Below are 13,506 nucleotides of genomic sequence, written 5' to 3'. Positions count from 1 at the left end.
CGTCCCATACTAAATTAAGCACAGTTTCTGACACACAAGAGGCAGCCCAGACATGTTATTGGATGGATGGTCTGCTCTATCACGTGGCACGTCCCTTGAGAGTGAAAGGATCCTCCATCCTTTCTGGAAGGTGGTGTGGACGTGTATACTGAAAGCAGGAAGTGTGTGAATGCCCTCATGCCAGTCTTTGCTCTTGTGGGACTTTATTGAAAGAGTAAGTCCTCCAGCACAGGGCCAGGCACCTGATTCTTGGAGGTTCCTTCCCCTCTCCCTGCATCCTGAGGGCAGGTACTGGGCCTTCCTCACCTCCTGCATCCCTGAGACCTCCCGCACGTGCCCAGCTCAGCCCTTCGGGAAGCAGTCCCCGGCCTGACCCTTGTCTCTTCTGGCCCCTCACAGATGTCCTGGCGTCCGCAATACCGCAGCTCCAAGTTCCGGAACGTCTACGGGAAGGTGGCCAACCGGGAGCACTGCTTCGACGGGATCCCCATCACCAAGAATGTGCATGATAACCATTTTTGCGCCGTCAACGCCCGCTTCCTGGCCATTGTCACTGAGAGCGCGGGAGGTGGCTCCTTCCTCGTCATCCCCCTGGAACAGGTAGGCACCCGTACCTCCGTAGGCCTGATTGCAGTCCCAGGGTGGAGAGAAGCCCTGCTTGGTCACTGTTGGGCCTGTTGCCCCTGTTCCTTTCTGACCCCCACCTTTTACTTTCTCATCGTGTGTCCAGTGACTGTGCCTTCCCCAAGGCTTTCCCCAAGGGTCACCAGAGCAAGTGTAGGTGGGGGACCTGAGGAATATCCAAGGAGAGAACAAGTACATTGAGGAGACCTGAGATCTGTTCCCAGAACTTCCCCAACTTGGACAAGTCACTTGCTTTGGGGTACATGGGGTTCCCATTAACCCCAAGGGATTGGATCGTCTGATCTCCAAGGCCAGACCCAGCTCTACAATTCTGCGTCCTGGGTGTCCCTTTGGTTTGGAGCTGGAGGGGATAAAGACCCAGCATAGTCACATTGGGTGTCTGCAAAAATGACACACTCATTAAAAATAACATTTCAGACTCTTCATTGAGGGACTAGAAATAATTTACCTTCTCTCTCATCCCCCACCTCCTCTCTAAAAGCTTCTTCCCTTCTGTGGCTGCCTTCGAGAATATAGCAAATTAAATGTGCGGAGCCTAGATCATGAAATTTTGAAGCTTTGCCATTCAGGCAGAGTCCCCGGAGGCCCGTGGGAGGTCACGTGCCTCAAGGAAAGTGCTTGCTGTCAGTCCCGCTTGTTTATGGCTGAGCTCTCCCTCCCTAGCCTGACTCATCACTCCCACCCTCCACCAAACTTGGGGAGAGGAGGAGGTACATGCCCAAGGAAGCCTTGAAACCCTCCGTCAGCTGGTGGTGGAGGATGGATTTTTCCAGTCTCACCTGCCCACAGTGGGGGAGCACAGTTTTGGGAAAGCCTTAGGCCAGACCCTCCCTTCCACTAAAGGGGGCAGCTGCGGTGACAGGGACTCAGAGCCTGATGCATAGAAAGGTCGGAGGAGCTGTGGACTTGAGAGCAGGAAGTCTAGGTTCTATTTGGGCTCTGCCACTCACTGGGAGCGTGACCTTGGGCGCGTCACTTAACCCCTCTGCACCTTATTTTCTGTAATGGTAAAGTGGGCATCTTAAATCCCCTTCCACCTACATAGCGATGTTGTCATCAAGGAGGGTAATGGACAGAAAGCTCTCCGAGAACCAAACTACATGGTAAAGATGTTTTGGTGCTTTCTTGGAGTGTCATCAGCTCTGCTTGTCAACTTTACAGATGCCCACAACAGCTCTATCTCATTGGGAAGTATTCTGAAATGTAGCTTGCCTCCCCTCCTGAACCAGATGGGCTCAGATATCTGTCCACTTGGGAACCAGCTTAGCTCCAGCTGCAGCAGGCAGGCCTACAGGTCCCCAGCAATGCATGGGCTGGTTCTTACTGGGGCTCAAGCCCACTGCCGGCACCCTGCCATACTCCACTACATGGATTACAAAGGTCAACAGTCAATGCCTCATACCATAACAAAAATTAATTCCAGGTGGATTGAAGATCTAAATATTATGAAATAAAAAGAAAAGCTGCAAGTGTATTAGAGGGAAATGGAGAGTATTTTTAAAATCATGCAACAAGAAAAGCCTTCCTAAGCCAGATGAGAATGCATAAAACCATAAAGGAAATGATTAATAGATTAGAATAAATTTAGAATAAAAGTTTTAAAGGCAGTTTTTGTACTCTAGTGAGACATGTAAGCAAAATTGAAAGGCAAGCCACGTAATTGAGGCAAGCCAATATTTGCAATATATGACAGACAAAAGATGCTTGTCCAGAATATATAAAGAGTTAAGAAAAATCAATAAGAAAAAGGACCCAATAGAAAATGGGCAAGGGATATGAATAAGCAATTCATAGAAGACAAAATGTAACTTTTAGCCTACTAAGTAGAAAAAGATTTAAAAGAATCATAATCTTTGGTTTTGCCAAAGATGTCAGAGGGCAGGCACTCACATACACTCTCAGGACATTTGGTATATTTACATCTTACTCTTGGTGAGGTGTAAATGAAGGTAACTTGTCAATATCTATTAACATTTAAAGATGCGTGTCCATTGACCCAGCAATTCCACTTCTAGGAATCTGTTCTACAGAAATACTCTCAAGTATATATTTTTGAAAGTCTGCAGCATTTTTGTACTCAACTTTTTTACAAACATCATTTTTTATTGTTTCCTACCTACAGAAATAAAATTTCTCTCTCAAATTGCTTAAAGTTTCTAAATTCCTCTCAGTTTCTGTAATGGTACCAAAGAGTTTCATACCATCCATAGCACTGCTCTAGAATATGATCAGCTTTTTTTTGTTTGTTTTTTGTTTTTGCGGTACGCGGGCCTCTCACTGTTGTGGCCTCTCCCGTTGCGGAGCACAGGCTCTGGACGCACAGGCTCAGTGGTCATGGCTCACGGGCCCAGCCGCTCCACGGCATGTGGGATCTTCCCGGAGCGAGGCACGAACCTGTGTCCCCTGCATCGGCAGGTGGACTCTCAACCACTGCGCCACCAGGGAAGCCCTGATCAGCTTTTGTAACCACTTCATAGACAGCAGAAAAAAAAGGACTCTTTACAGAGCGTAAGTCTTGCTCTCTATGCGAACATATGTATCTGTACACATATATATATATTCAACGTGCACATAGCCTTTCAACTTTATTTGTTCACATCCTGTGGTACATTTTGTTTAATTTGATTAGTAATGGACTAATAGTGCTGGCTCACCCTTCCAGTTGGTTTCTGTTGTTTTCTCTCATTCCAGGAAGTTTTCACTTTACGTAGGTACTCGATGATTTGTGCGGCGCTTTTATAGTAGTGAAAATTGGAAGCAACCCATTTCAATAAGGAAATGAGTGAACAAATTAGGGGCCATCCACAGAAAGGGGTGCTATGCAGCCAGCAAAGGTGATGGTGCAGAGTAGTTGTTCTGAAGTGTTCAGCCTCAGAATCACTTTATGCCCTTAAACATTTTTGAGAACCCCAAAGAGCTTTTGCTTATATGGCTATATCTATTAATATTTAGCATATTCAAAGTAAAAATGAAGGAATTTCAGGGAATTCCCTGGCAGTCCAGTGGTTAGGATTCTGCACTTTCACTTCAGAGGGCCCGTATTCAATCCCTGGTTGGGGAAATAAGATCCCACAAGCCGCAAAAAAAAAAAAAAAAAAAAATGGAATTTCAAAAATATGCATTTGTTAATTCACCTAATAATAAACCCATTTTACATACTCCCAAAAAACATATTTTTATGAAAAAATAATTATATTTTCCAAAAAAAATTAATGAGAAGAATGACATTTGCAAATCTCTTTAAATTAGTCTGGCTTAGTAAAAGATGGCTGGATTTGCATATCTGCTTCTACATTCAGCCTGTTGCAATATCACACAGCCTCTGGAAAACTCCACTGTACAGTCCTGAGAGAATGAGTGAAAAGGCAAATAATGTCTTGTATTATTATGAAAATAGTTTTAACCCAGCGGACTCCCTGAAAAAGCCTTGGGGATCTCCAAGGGTTCCCAGACAATACTTTTAGAACCACTGATGCAAGGGAATATTTAATGAGAGAAAATTTATCACCCACTGTTAACTGAGGGGAAAAAAAGGTAAAATCTGATTAATCCCGTTGAAAAATATCTATCTAGCCATCCACCTATTTGGAAAAGACACCTAATGTTGGTTTGTTGTTTTTTTTTTTTGGCTGCGTTGGGTCTTGGTTGCTGCGCACAGGCTTTCTCTAGTTGTGGCGAGCGGGGGCTACTCTTTGTTGCGGTGTGCGAGCTTCTCATTGCAGTTGCTTGTTGCAGAGCATGGGCTCTAGGTGCGTGGGCTTCAGTAGTTGCAGCACACGGGCTCAGTAGTTGTGGCACACGGGACCAGTTGCTCCGCACCATATGGGATCTTTCCAGACCAGGTATCGAACCTGTGACCCCTGCATTGGCAGGCGGATTCTTTTTTTTTTTTTATGCTTATTTTATTTATTTTAAAAAACATCTTTATTGGAGTATAATTGCTTTACAATGGTGTGTTAATTTCTGCTTTATAACAAAGTGAATCAGTTATACATATACATAGGGTTTTTATCATAAATGGGTGTTGAATTTTGTCGAAAGCTTTCTCTGCATCTATTGAGATGATCATATGGTTTTTATCCTTCAATTTGTTAATATGATGTATCACATTGATTGATTTGCGTATATTGAAGAATCCAGAATTGCATTCCTGGGATAAACCCCACTTGATCATGGTGTATGATCCTTTTAATGTGCTGTTGGATTCTGTTTTCTAGTATTTTGTTGAGAATTTTTGCATCTATGTTCATCAGTGATATTGGCCTGTAGTTTTCTTTCTTTGTGACATCTTTGTCTAGTTTTGGTATCAGGGTGATGGTGGCCTCATAGAATGAGTTTGGCAGTGTTCCTCCCTCTGCTGTATTTTGGAAGAGTTTGAGAAGGATAGGTGTTAGGTCTTCTCTAAATGTTTGATACAATTCGGCAGGAGGATTCTTTTTTTTTTGGCGATATGCGGGCCTCTCACTGCTGTGACCTCTCCCGTTGCGGAGCACAGGTTCCAGACGCACAGGCTCAGCGGCCATGGCTCACTGGCCCAGCCGCTCCGCGGCATGTGGGATCTTCCCGGACCAGGACACGAACCCGTGTCCCCTGCATCGGCAGGTGGACTCTCAACCACTGTGCCACCAGGGGAGTCCCACATTTAATGTTAAAAGTGGTTCTCTCTGAGTATTGGGATCATGAGCGCTCTTTCATTTTCTTCTTTTTCCTTAACTATATTATCTAAATTTTTTTAAGATAAACACTTAATGTTTTATACTTTAGAAAAAAAAAAGAAATAAAAGCAAATTGTTGACATGAAGAGGGAACCTGTGAGGTTTCAGAGAACAAATAACCCAGAGTAGGGGCTCAGTTCTGCACTCATTTGATGTATATGACAAATGTTTTCTTCCAGAGGAACACGTGCTTCTGAGCTGGCTGGAGAAAATGCTAGCGAGATACAAGTACGCAGAGTGAGGGTGAAGGGCTGGAGGGTAGGCGCAAGGCAGCTCCTGGATCTAAACAGTTCCTTTAGTCTGAGGCAGGACCCTGATGTCTGAGACTCTGCAGAACAGGGTCCCACCCCCAGAGAGGGGCTGCTTAGGAATCAGGCCGACTTTTACCTTCCCCTGCTGCCTCGGCCAAGGCTGTCAGTGTCCTGCCCTCTGTGGTCAGGGCTGAGCACACTGTTGTGGGCTGGCTGGTCTTGGGGATAGAGGCGGGGCAGCAACAAACAGCAATAACAATAAATGCCAAGTTCAGGACCCTCATTGTCTGTCAGCAGGAGAGATGAGCTGTTCCACATTGGTCGGTTTTCTAGGAAGAAGGTTATATTATTTTAGCTCCAGTTTTTTTTTCCCTCCGTTTAGATAGAAATCTCTCTAAAAACAGTTTCCTGTATTATTCAACACAAACACAGGAAAGATTTTGGCCATATCTTGGTGAGTCCTAATCATTGCTTAGAGCGTCACTCATGAGCTGTGAACTCACGGTGGCACACTTTTGTCCCTGCACTGCTTGGATCCAGACTCTTTTCCTGGGCAACCAGAAGGCCACAGAGCACTGTCTGCTTTTGTAGTTCTTTTCTGAATTTTTGGCCGTCTACTGTCAAATGTCCTTCCCATTCCTTTCCTGCTTCTCTGAGAGGTTTGGGGCAGATGAGAATAGCAAGCCTGGCACCCCCAAATCCCTGCCCTGAGGCTGAGCCCGAGGCTGACTTTTCCAAGAACTTTTCTTCCTTTGTTCAGTTTCCCTTAAATCCAGCTTGCCTGAGACTTAAATATTTGTGATTAAAAACTCTTCCCCAGGGTAGGAAGCATGCCCACCACAGCTACAAGCAATGATGATGCCTTGCCTTTGTACAGCGCTCCAGTCCAAGAAACTCCGTCTTCATCAATCCTCTTGGGGCGTGTGGTAGAGCCATCCCCATTTTACAGCTGGGGAAACAGGCTGCAGAGCCGCCAGAAACCAGTTCACTTATTTCTGAACCCTCGACTCTTTCCACTGCCTGTGACGCTGGGGGATGGATAAGTTCTGGCCGGGCCGGCAGATCTCGAAGGAGTGGATTTGTCTTTCCCAGGGCTCTTGCTCAGGCGGTTTTTTCCCTGGTTAACATTCAGCCGCCAGCTCTCTCCTCTCTGGAGTGGAATGTTAAGCTGCAGATGGGGGAGCAATCAGCACCCTGATTGCCTGGCACAGCTGGAGGGGCCTTATGAATATTCCAGAGACCAGGCACGGTGCCCAGAGGCCTGATTAATGACTTGGGCCTCCCCAGGTACACGGCCCCTTTCCTGCTGCACTCCGTCAGGGCTGCCTGCCTACCACGTCTACAGCCAGACCACAAGAAGGCCGAAGCTGGAAGGCGAGCTTGGCATGTGTGAGCTTTAGCCAGCTACCTACTACCTCCCTGGCACCTAGGAGAAAGGAAAGAAACCTGGCGTGGACATCAGGGGTCTGGGTTTTCCCCGTAACCCAGCAGTCCTCAGCCCTGGTTGTCCACTAGAATCACCTTGGGAGCTTTTGAGGGTCTAACATACCAGCTCTTTTTGAATCTTACCTCAAGTCCCATGATGAAAGTACAGTTATCTTTCCCATTTTATAGATGAAAAAATAGAGCCTTGGAGAAGTCAAGTGACTCCTTGGAGACTGTACAGCACACAAGTGGCAGAATTTAAGGCCAGGGCTCCCCCAGCCACATGCCAGCCCACTTTACAGAGGGTTAGGGAGAGGCGTGTCTCCAGATGTGCCTTGTATTATTATTACTGTCATTTGAATGTCTCCACATGTCCAAGGATTTCCTTGAACATTAATTCAGCCAGTACTTTATGAGCTCCTGTGATGTGCTGATGCCTCACGTGTCCATCGTTTCTGGAAGCCATGAGGGCAGATATTTCCTAGACGGTGGGGAAGCTTCCTCTCTGAAGGACAGAAGCAACAATTTTAGTCAGCAAGGAGAGGTGAGGGAAGGCGTCCTGGAACAGGGGACCATACAAGAGAGCATTGCTCCTTCAGTCATGGGGCGTGCACTGGGCACCCAGTCCCGTGCCAGGCACTGGGGACCCAAGTAGCATCAGACCTTGTCTCTGAAATGTGCAGGGGGCATCCCATTGGTGGGCCAGGCAGCTGGGAGTTCCCTATAGGGTCCTGCTCATGTCTTGTTCAAGGAACCAACTCCATGGTGCGTGGAGGGAGCTATGGAACAGGTCCATCTTAACTGCTTCCTGCCAGCAGTTCAAAATGATGGGCGTTATTGCATTCTCCAGAAACTAGAGTCCCTGGTTAATTTACGTTCAGATTTAACTTCATATAATGCAAATAACCCAATTCTGGGATTGGGATGCTGGACTTGGTCTCCAGAGAGGGGTCACTCCTACTCCCTGTGTAAGCCTTATGGCTTCCACTTTCCCCCTTCATGTGTGCTTAGTCTCAACAACCTGGTGGTGGAACATTTACCCCTGGGTCTTGGGGATGGGATGCTGTATTGTCCTCTCCCAACCCAATCAATGTGGCCTCCTCTTGCTTCTTCCCCTGTCTGTGGTATTCAAGGGTAGAGGCCTAAGCAGGGCTGAGCAGTTGCTCCTGGTCTCCCCAGCCCTGCAGGGGTGGGTGGTGGAGCTGGGCTGCAGCAGAAATGGTAGCAAAATTCCACAAGGCATCTCAGTGAGGAGAGCAGAGCCCTGGAGCAGGAGAGCAGCACAGGACGGTGCTAAGAGATCAGGCTCTAAGAGCAAACAGACCTTGCTGGAATCTCTGCCTTGCCACTTAGTTACTGTGTGACCTTAGGTGAGTCACTTAACCTTCCCGTGTCCTAGTTTTCCTATGTGCAAAATGAATGGGGTTGGACCATGATCTCTAGAGTTCAATTTAGCTCTCACAATTCTGTTCCCTTCTGACATCATCTTATGCAAATAGGTCCTCATTCGTGTGCTGGTAGGCACTGTGAAGAGTATAAGAATGGCTCCATGTCATCCCTCAAGGCCCAACTCAGATGAGGCCAGCTCCGTGAAGCTTTCCCCATCCCAATACCCATCGGAGGCATTTTGTGTCTATCGCTTAGAGTGCTGTCTACATGCTTACTTCTTTTCTAGATGGTTAGTCCATCTATCTGTCCATCTACCCACCCACTCATCCATCCAGCTATCCATCCACTCACCTATCCATCCATCCACTCACCTATCCATCCATCCACTCACCTATCCATCCATCCACTCACCTATCCATCCATCTACCCACCCACCCATCCATCCATCCACCGACCCACTCGCTCACCCATCCATCTTATAAATGTTTATTGAGTACCTGCTCTTTCAATCGCAGTTCTAGAATTGGGGATGCCACAGTAAGTAAGACCAGTCCAGTTAGCTGGCAGTCCAGTCAGCTGCCTTGATTAGACTGAGAGCCCCTGAGAGTAGGGACATGTCTGATTTGTACAGGGCCTGCACACAGTAGGTGCTCAGCAACTGGGCACTGGGCTGACGTGAGGCCAGGTCCCAGAGGCACTGTGCCACACCTACCCAGCTGGAGTTTTCTCTTTGCTGGTCCTGGGAGCCCCTCCCCTCCAGGCTCCAGGGACAATGTGGTGTCCTACAGGGGCTTCCCGGACTGAAGGGGGGCTGCATCCTCCCCTTAAAGCCCTTAGAACAGTATTGCCCTACCTAGCTGCTCTGGAACAAACCCAGATGTTGGCAGACCTGTTCGCTCCATGACTCACAGTACGTTTGAGGCCTAATATTAAAAGGAGGAGGGGAAAAGTGCCCAGCTCAGTGCTGAAGACTGTAATCAAACCAGACTTCTTTGCTCACCCAGAGCCTTGGCTTCCACTCTAGATTTCTGTAACACTCCCTCCCCATCACTCCCCACAGTCAGCACTGGGCCTCTCGATCCTCTCTCCCATAAAAAAGTCCCAGATCGTCATCCCTGCTCCCCTCTGCAGAGAGGTCTCCCCTCTCCCGCAGAATTCAGAGAGCCTTTTCCAATTCCATCTTTCAGATCTTCCCTCAATCGTTCTTTGTTCTTCAAGCTGCCTTCTGCTTGGTGCAATTTGCATCTCAAAGCCTGTGACAGCGTGCGTGTGTGCGTGTGTGCATGTGTGTGTGTGTGTGTGTATATATATATATACAGTAAGTGACTTTGGGAAAGGGGGAGAAGGCACTGGAAAGAGAGAGAAGTCTCAACTGCATTGCGTTCGTCTGAGGCGTGAGATTGACACCCTGGCTTGATGTTCTTCCCTTTTTTGGAAGAACAATTTCTTATTTTTGAGAAAATGAAGGCAAGCGTTTCCGCAGAAGGGGAAGTGTCGCTCTCTGGTTTTATTCCTCGGTTATGGGATGAGGTGCTGTCTCTGGATTGGAGGTACATGGGCCAGGGATACAGCCTGGCTGGTGGGTATCCTGGGGAGTCAGAGTCCATCCCTCTGCCTCAGGGCCTGGGCCTCTGCTAGCTTCTTTCTTCTCTTTCCTAGCAGAGCCAGTGAAGCTGGAAGTAATAGGGCCTGGTCCCCTAGGACTGTGAACTCCCGCCACGCGCCCTCACTCTGACCGCAGGTACCGTCCTGGATTCCAAACCAGCTTGACAGTTAGCTTGCGCTGCTCCCCGTTTTCCCTCTGACGGAGACCCCGGTACCTTTAGAAATCAAAGCTCCATCCCTTAGCTGGAAACCCCTGGGCATGTAACCTCTCTGTGCCTCACTTTCTCTGTTTGTGAAATAATAATGGTACTTGTTTCCCAGGTAGCTGTGATGATTAAATAAGGTGCTGTATCAAGCACTTAGCACATAACCTGGCATGGAGTGTGTGCTCGGTAACTAGAAACTATCGTGATGCCGAGGGCTTCGCCCATCCCCTCCCCTTCCTCAGTCCACTCAGGCCCAGAAATAGCCCTTGGGCACCTGCGCCCACAGTCAGCAAGCGGGGAGGCTTGTCTTTGGCCTTCCTACCAGACACCCCCCCCTGAGCATTCCTAGCAGTGAACCGCCACCCTGCTCTAGGAAGGTGCCTAGAGCCCTCCAGAGGGGCACACGGATGTAATGTACCAGGCTGAGTGCCCAGAGGAAGGGAATTAGGGGAGGGGACTCGCCCGCTTTGGGGCCCAATCATGTACCTGTAAGTCAGCCTGCCTGCTTGTCGGGAGTCCTCTTCTCCGCCAGGGTTAAAAGAGATAAGGGATGCATATCGTGTCTGGTATACAGCCAGTACTCAATAAACCTGCGCTGTACTGCTTCTATTATTACAACTACTATAATAAGCTCCAGGTTGGTGGTGGGGAAGGGAACTGGGAACAGGGGCTCTCTGGAATCCAGCTGGCTCGGATGCGAGGCACAGGCCTGTTGGGTGGGCATGGGTGTGAGATTCTGTGCCCTGAGCCTGAGGCCACACGATCCTCACAGCCCACGCCCACCTCTCCAGTGCTCCAATTCCAGTCTTACATGGTCACTATTCCAAGCACCTTGTTGGACCCAGGAGAAATCCTGGCCCCAAGGAGAAGGGTCTTATGCAACTCTCTATAGCATGCGTGAACGCCCTCAGTGCCCTTACCCAGGAATCCTTGCACTCAGCTGCTCCTGAGTACAGAATCAGACCTACTAAAGTGTTGGTGATGACAGTGGCTTCCTTTACCAGGGGATTTTTCACTTGGTTAAGGTTAGATGAGTTTTAAGGAGACCAAACACTTGAGACCCAAAGGAATGTGTTGCTAACACGTCTGTGGAATTTCACAGACAGCAGGGGGAGCTGTCCACACAGGGCAGCCATCCCCTTGCCCTGTCCTGTCAGGCCTGAGGCTGTAGTTTCAGAAGCTCCCTCCTCCTTGGCCCATGGACTCCCACACTTCAGGTAGCAGAAGTGGTATAGGGCTCAGGAGGGGCACAGGAAGTGGAACTAAGGTGGGCTAGCTTGAAGCAGAGCATCTCCCTGGGGACCAGTGGGGCCCTGAGGCCTTGGCCAAGACCCCTGCTATTTGGTCATCTTTTGGCAGCTTCCAGAACAATGAGTATGTGTTAGCCTCAGAAACTCCAGTTCTGGTTTAGGCCTTAGGCAGTTTCCTTTTCGGGACGGCCTTCCTCCAGTCCCTCCCCAACCTCCATCCCCATCCCAAGGCTCTTAAAGGGCCAGGCCACCTTGACTGGGAGGTAGGATGGGGTGAGATAGGTCACAGCACTCAGCCTCTTAAGACAAGAGACCGCTGTGTGGCATCAGCTAGCATGACGCTAGCCTGTCCTCCCCACTTTCCATTCTATTCAGCCAAGACCTTGATTTTAGTTACTAAGCAACCTATGCCTAAGTTTCCAAGTGGGTCATCCCTCAAGTGAACACCAGAGGGGGAAGGTATGGGTGGCAGTGCTTGGAACTCTGCATTTTATAGATGGAGACACTGAGGCCGAAAGAGGTCAATGGACTTGGTCACGGGCACGTACCTAGTTACAGCCCCATGTGTCAGATGATCAGTTCGGGCAGCAGACCCTCAGGATCCCACTCCTCCACCACCACCGCCACCAAGAGAAGCACCCAGGCAGCAGCAGCAACACCTTAGGGACTTTTTGTGAGAGGCTCCCATCTACCCAGACAGGGAAGCCATATGCCCAGTGAGGAGGCACGAAGGCTCTGGCCTTGGTCTATCTGGATTCAAGTCCCAGCTCTACCATTTACTAGCCATGTACTTTGGGCAAGTGACCTAACTCTTCTGTGCCTCTGTTTTCTCATCTGCAGAATGGGAGAAATACCAGTCTCTTTTAACCCTCCTTCCCAAGGGCGTTCTGAGGATTCAGTGAGGTGTTACATAAAGCCTGGAAGGATGCCTGGCACAGAGCAAGCCTCTCTCTGTGTGTGGGCTTCCTCACTTGGGACACCAGCCAGCCCTGCCCCCATCCCCAGGCTTACTCCTTTATCTCAACTTCTGAGGGCAGTAGGCGTAGTTTAGAAAAGCCTATGGACCCATTCACATAGCAAGGTTTTTAAGTACATAAAATAAAATATACAGGATTACAAAGGAAACCGATGACATTGAAATTTAGTTATCAAAATATATACCAGAATTGTGATATAGTAGTCAGTGTGCTTTTATATTAATGCATTAAATAACATGATCAAGTAGACAGCATAATCAGTACTGTAACTTCAAAGCAGTGATTAGTGTAAACAGTATTTGAGATAGCAGTAACAGGGTAAGGAGATCCGAAAATATCTATGACGTCTATTGATGAAAAAGTTACAGGTTCAGCTAATGCTTCTGTGGTCTGTTACCTCATTTATAAACAAAGGACATACTGAATTTCATTTAGAAGCTAGTGAAAATATAGATGTGATTTTCCTCCTAGCCAAGCTCATAGACCTCTTAAAGGGTCTGTGGACCCAGGTTGAAGACCGCTGAAATAAAATTGCAGGCAGATTGTAATTGTCTGAAATCAAGACAAGCAGAAGTGCTCTGGTGGAAGCTTGGTGGGGAGGGGGCAGTGCAACCTGCCTGAGCACCCCTGTGAGGTACCCCACATCCTACACTTTGCTGGCAGTGGGGAAGCCTGACTTCTCTGCCTGGTTCTTTGTAACCTTGGGCAAGTCCCATTGCCTTTCTGGGCCTCAGTTTCCCCATCTGTGAAATGAGATGTCGAACCCATTGTCATTTGAGGTCTTTCTTGTCCAGCTCTCACGTTCTGGTAGTCTGTTTCTCCTCCCCGGAGACAAAGGCCTCAGAAGCATGTGTCTGCAGGAGCCCTGGACCAGGGAGAGGGAACAGCTGGGGCCAGGCTGGCCAGCTCCCAATTGTTCAAGAGAGGAGGAGGAGGATATGCATGGTTCTCTCCAAAGTGACAGCTGGGTGAGCCTGGCTGGGGGCTTCATCCTCGCCTGCCATCTGTGCCTCCTTCCTCCAGTGGGTGGAGGGGTGGGGGTG

General features: G+C 48.4%; 1 protein-coding gene across 1 annotated transcript in view; it reads left to right on the top strand.

Annotated features, from left to right (window-relative positions):
• Window positions 1-399: 399 nt before the first annotated feature.
• Window positions 400-13,506, top strand: part of CORO2B (coronin 2B) — a 67,320-nt gene continuing 54,213 nt past the window's right edge. The window contains exon 1 of the mRNA XM_024747503.1: window positions 400-600. Coding sequence (XP_024603271.1) covers window positions 400-600 — 201 coding nt within the window. The remainder of the gene's footprint in view (window positions 601-13,506) is intronic.

The sequence above is a fragment of the Neophocaena asiaeorientalis genome, unplaced genomic scaffold (genome assembly GCF_003031525.2).
Source record: "Neophocaena asiaeorientalis asiaeorientalis breed wild unplaced genomic scaffold, Neophocaena_asiaeorientalis_V1.1 scaffold591, whole genome shotgun sequence".
In the NCBI taxonomy this organism is placed as follows: Eukaryota; Metazoa; Chordata; class Mammalia; order Artiodactyla; family Phocoenidae; genus Neophocaena; species Neophocaena asiaeorientalis.
This window is presented reverse-complemented; position numbering and strand designations above follow the sequence as displayed.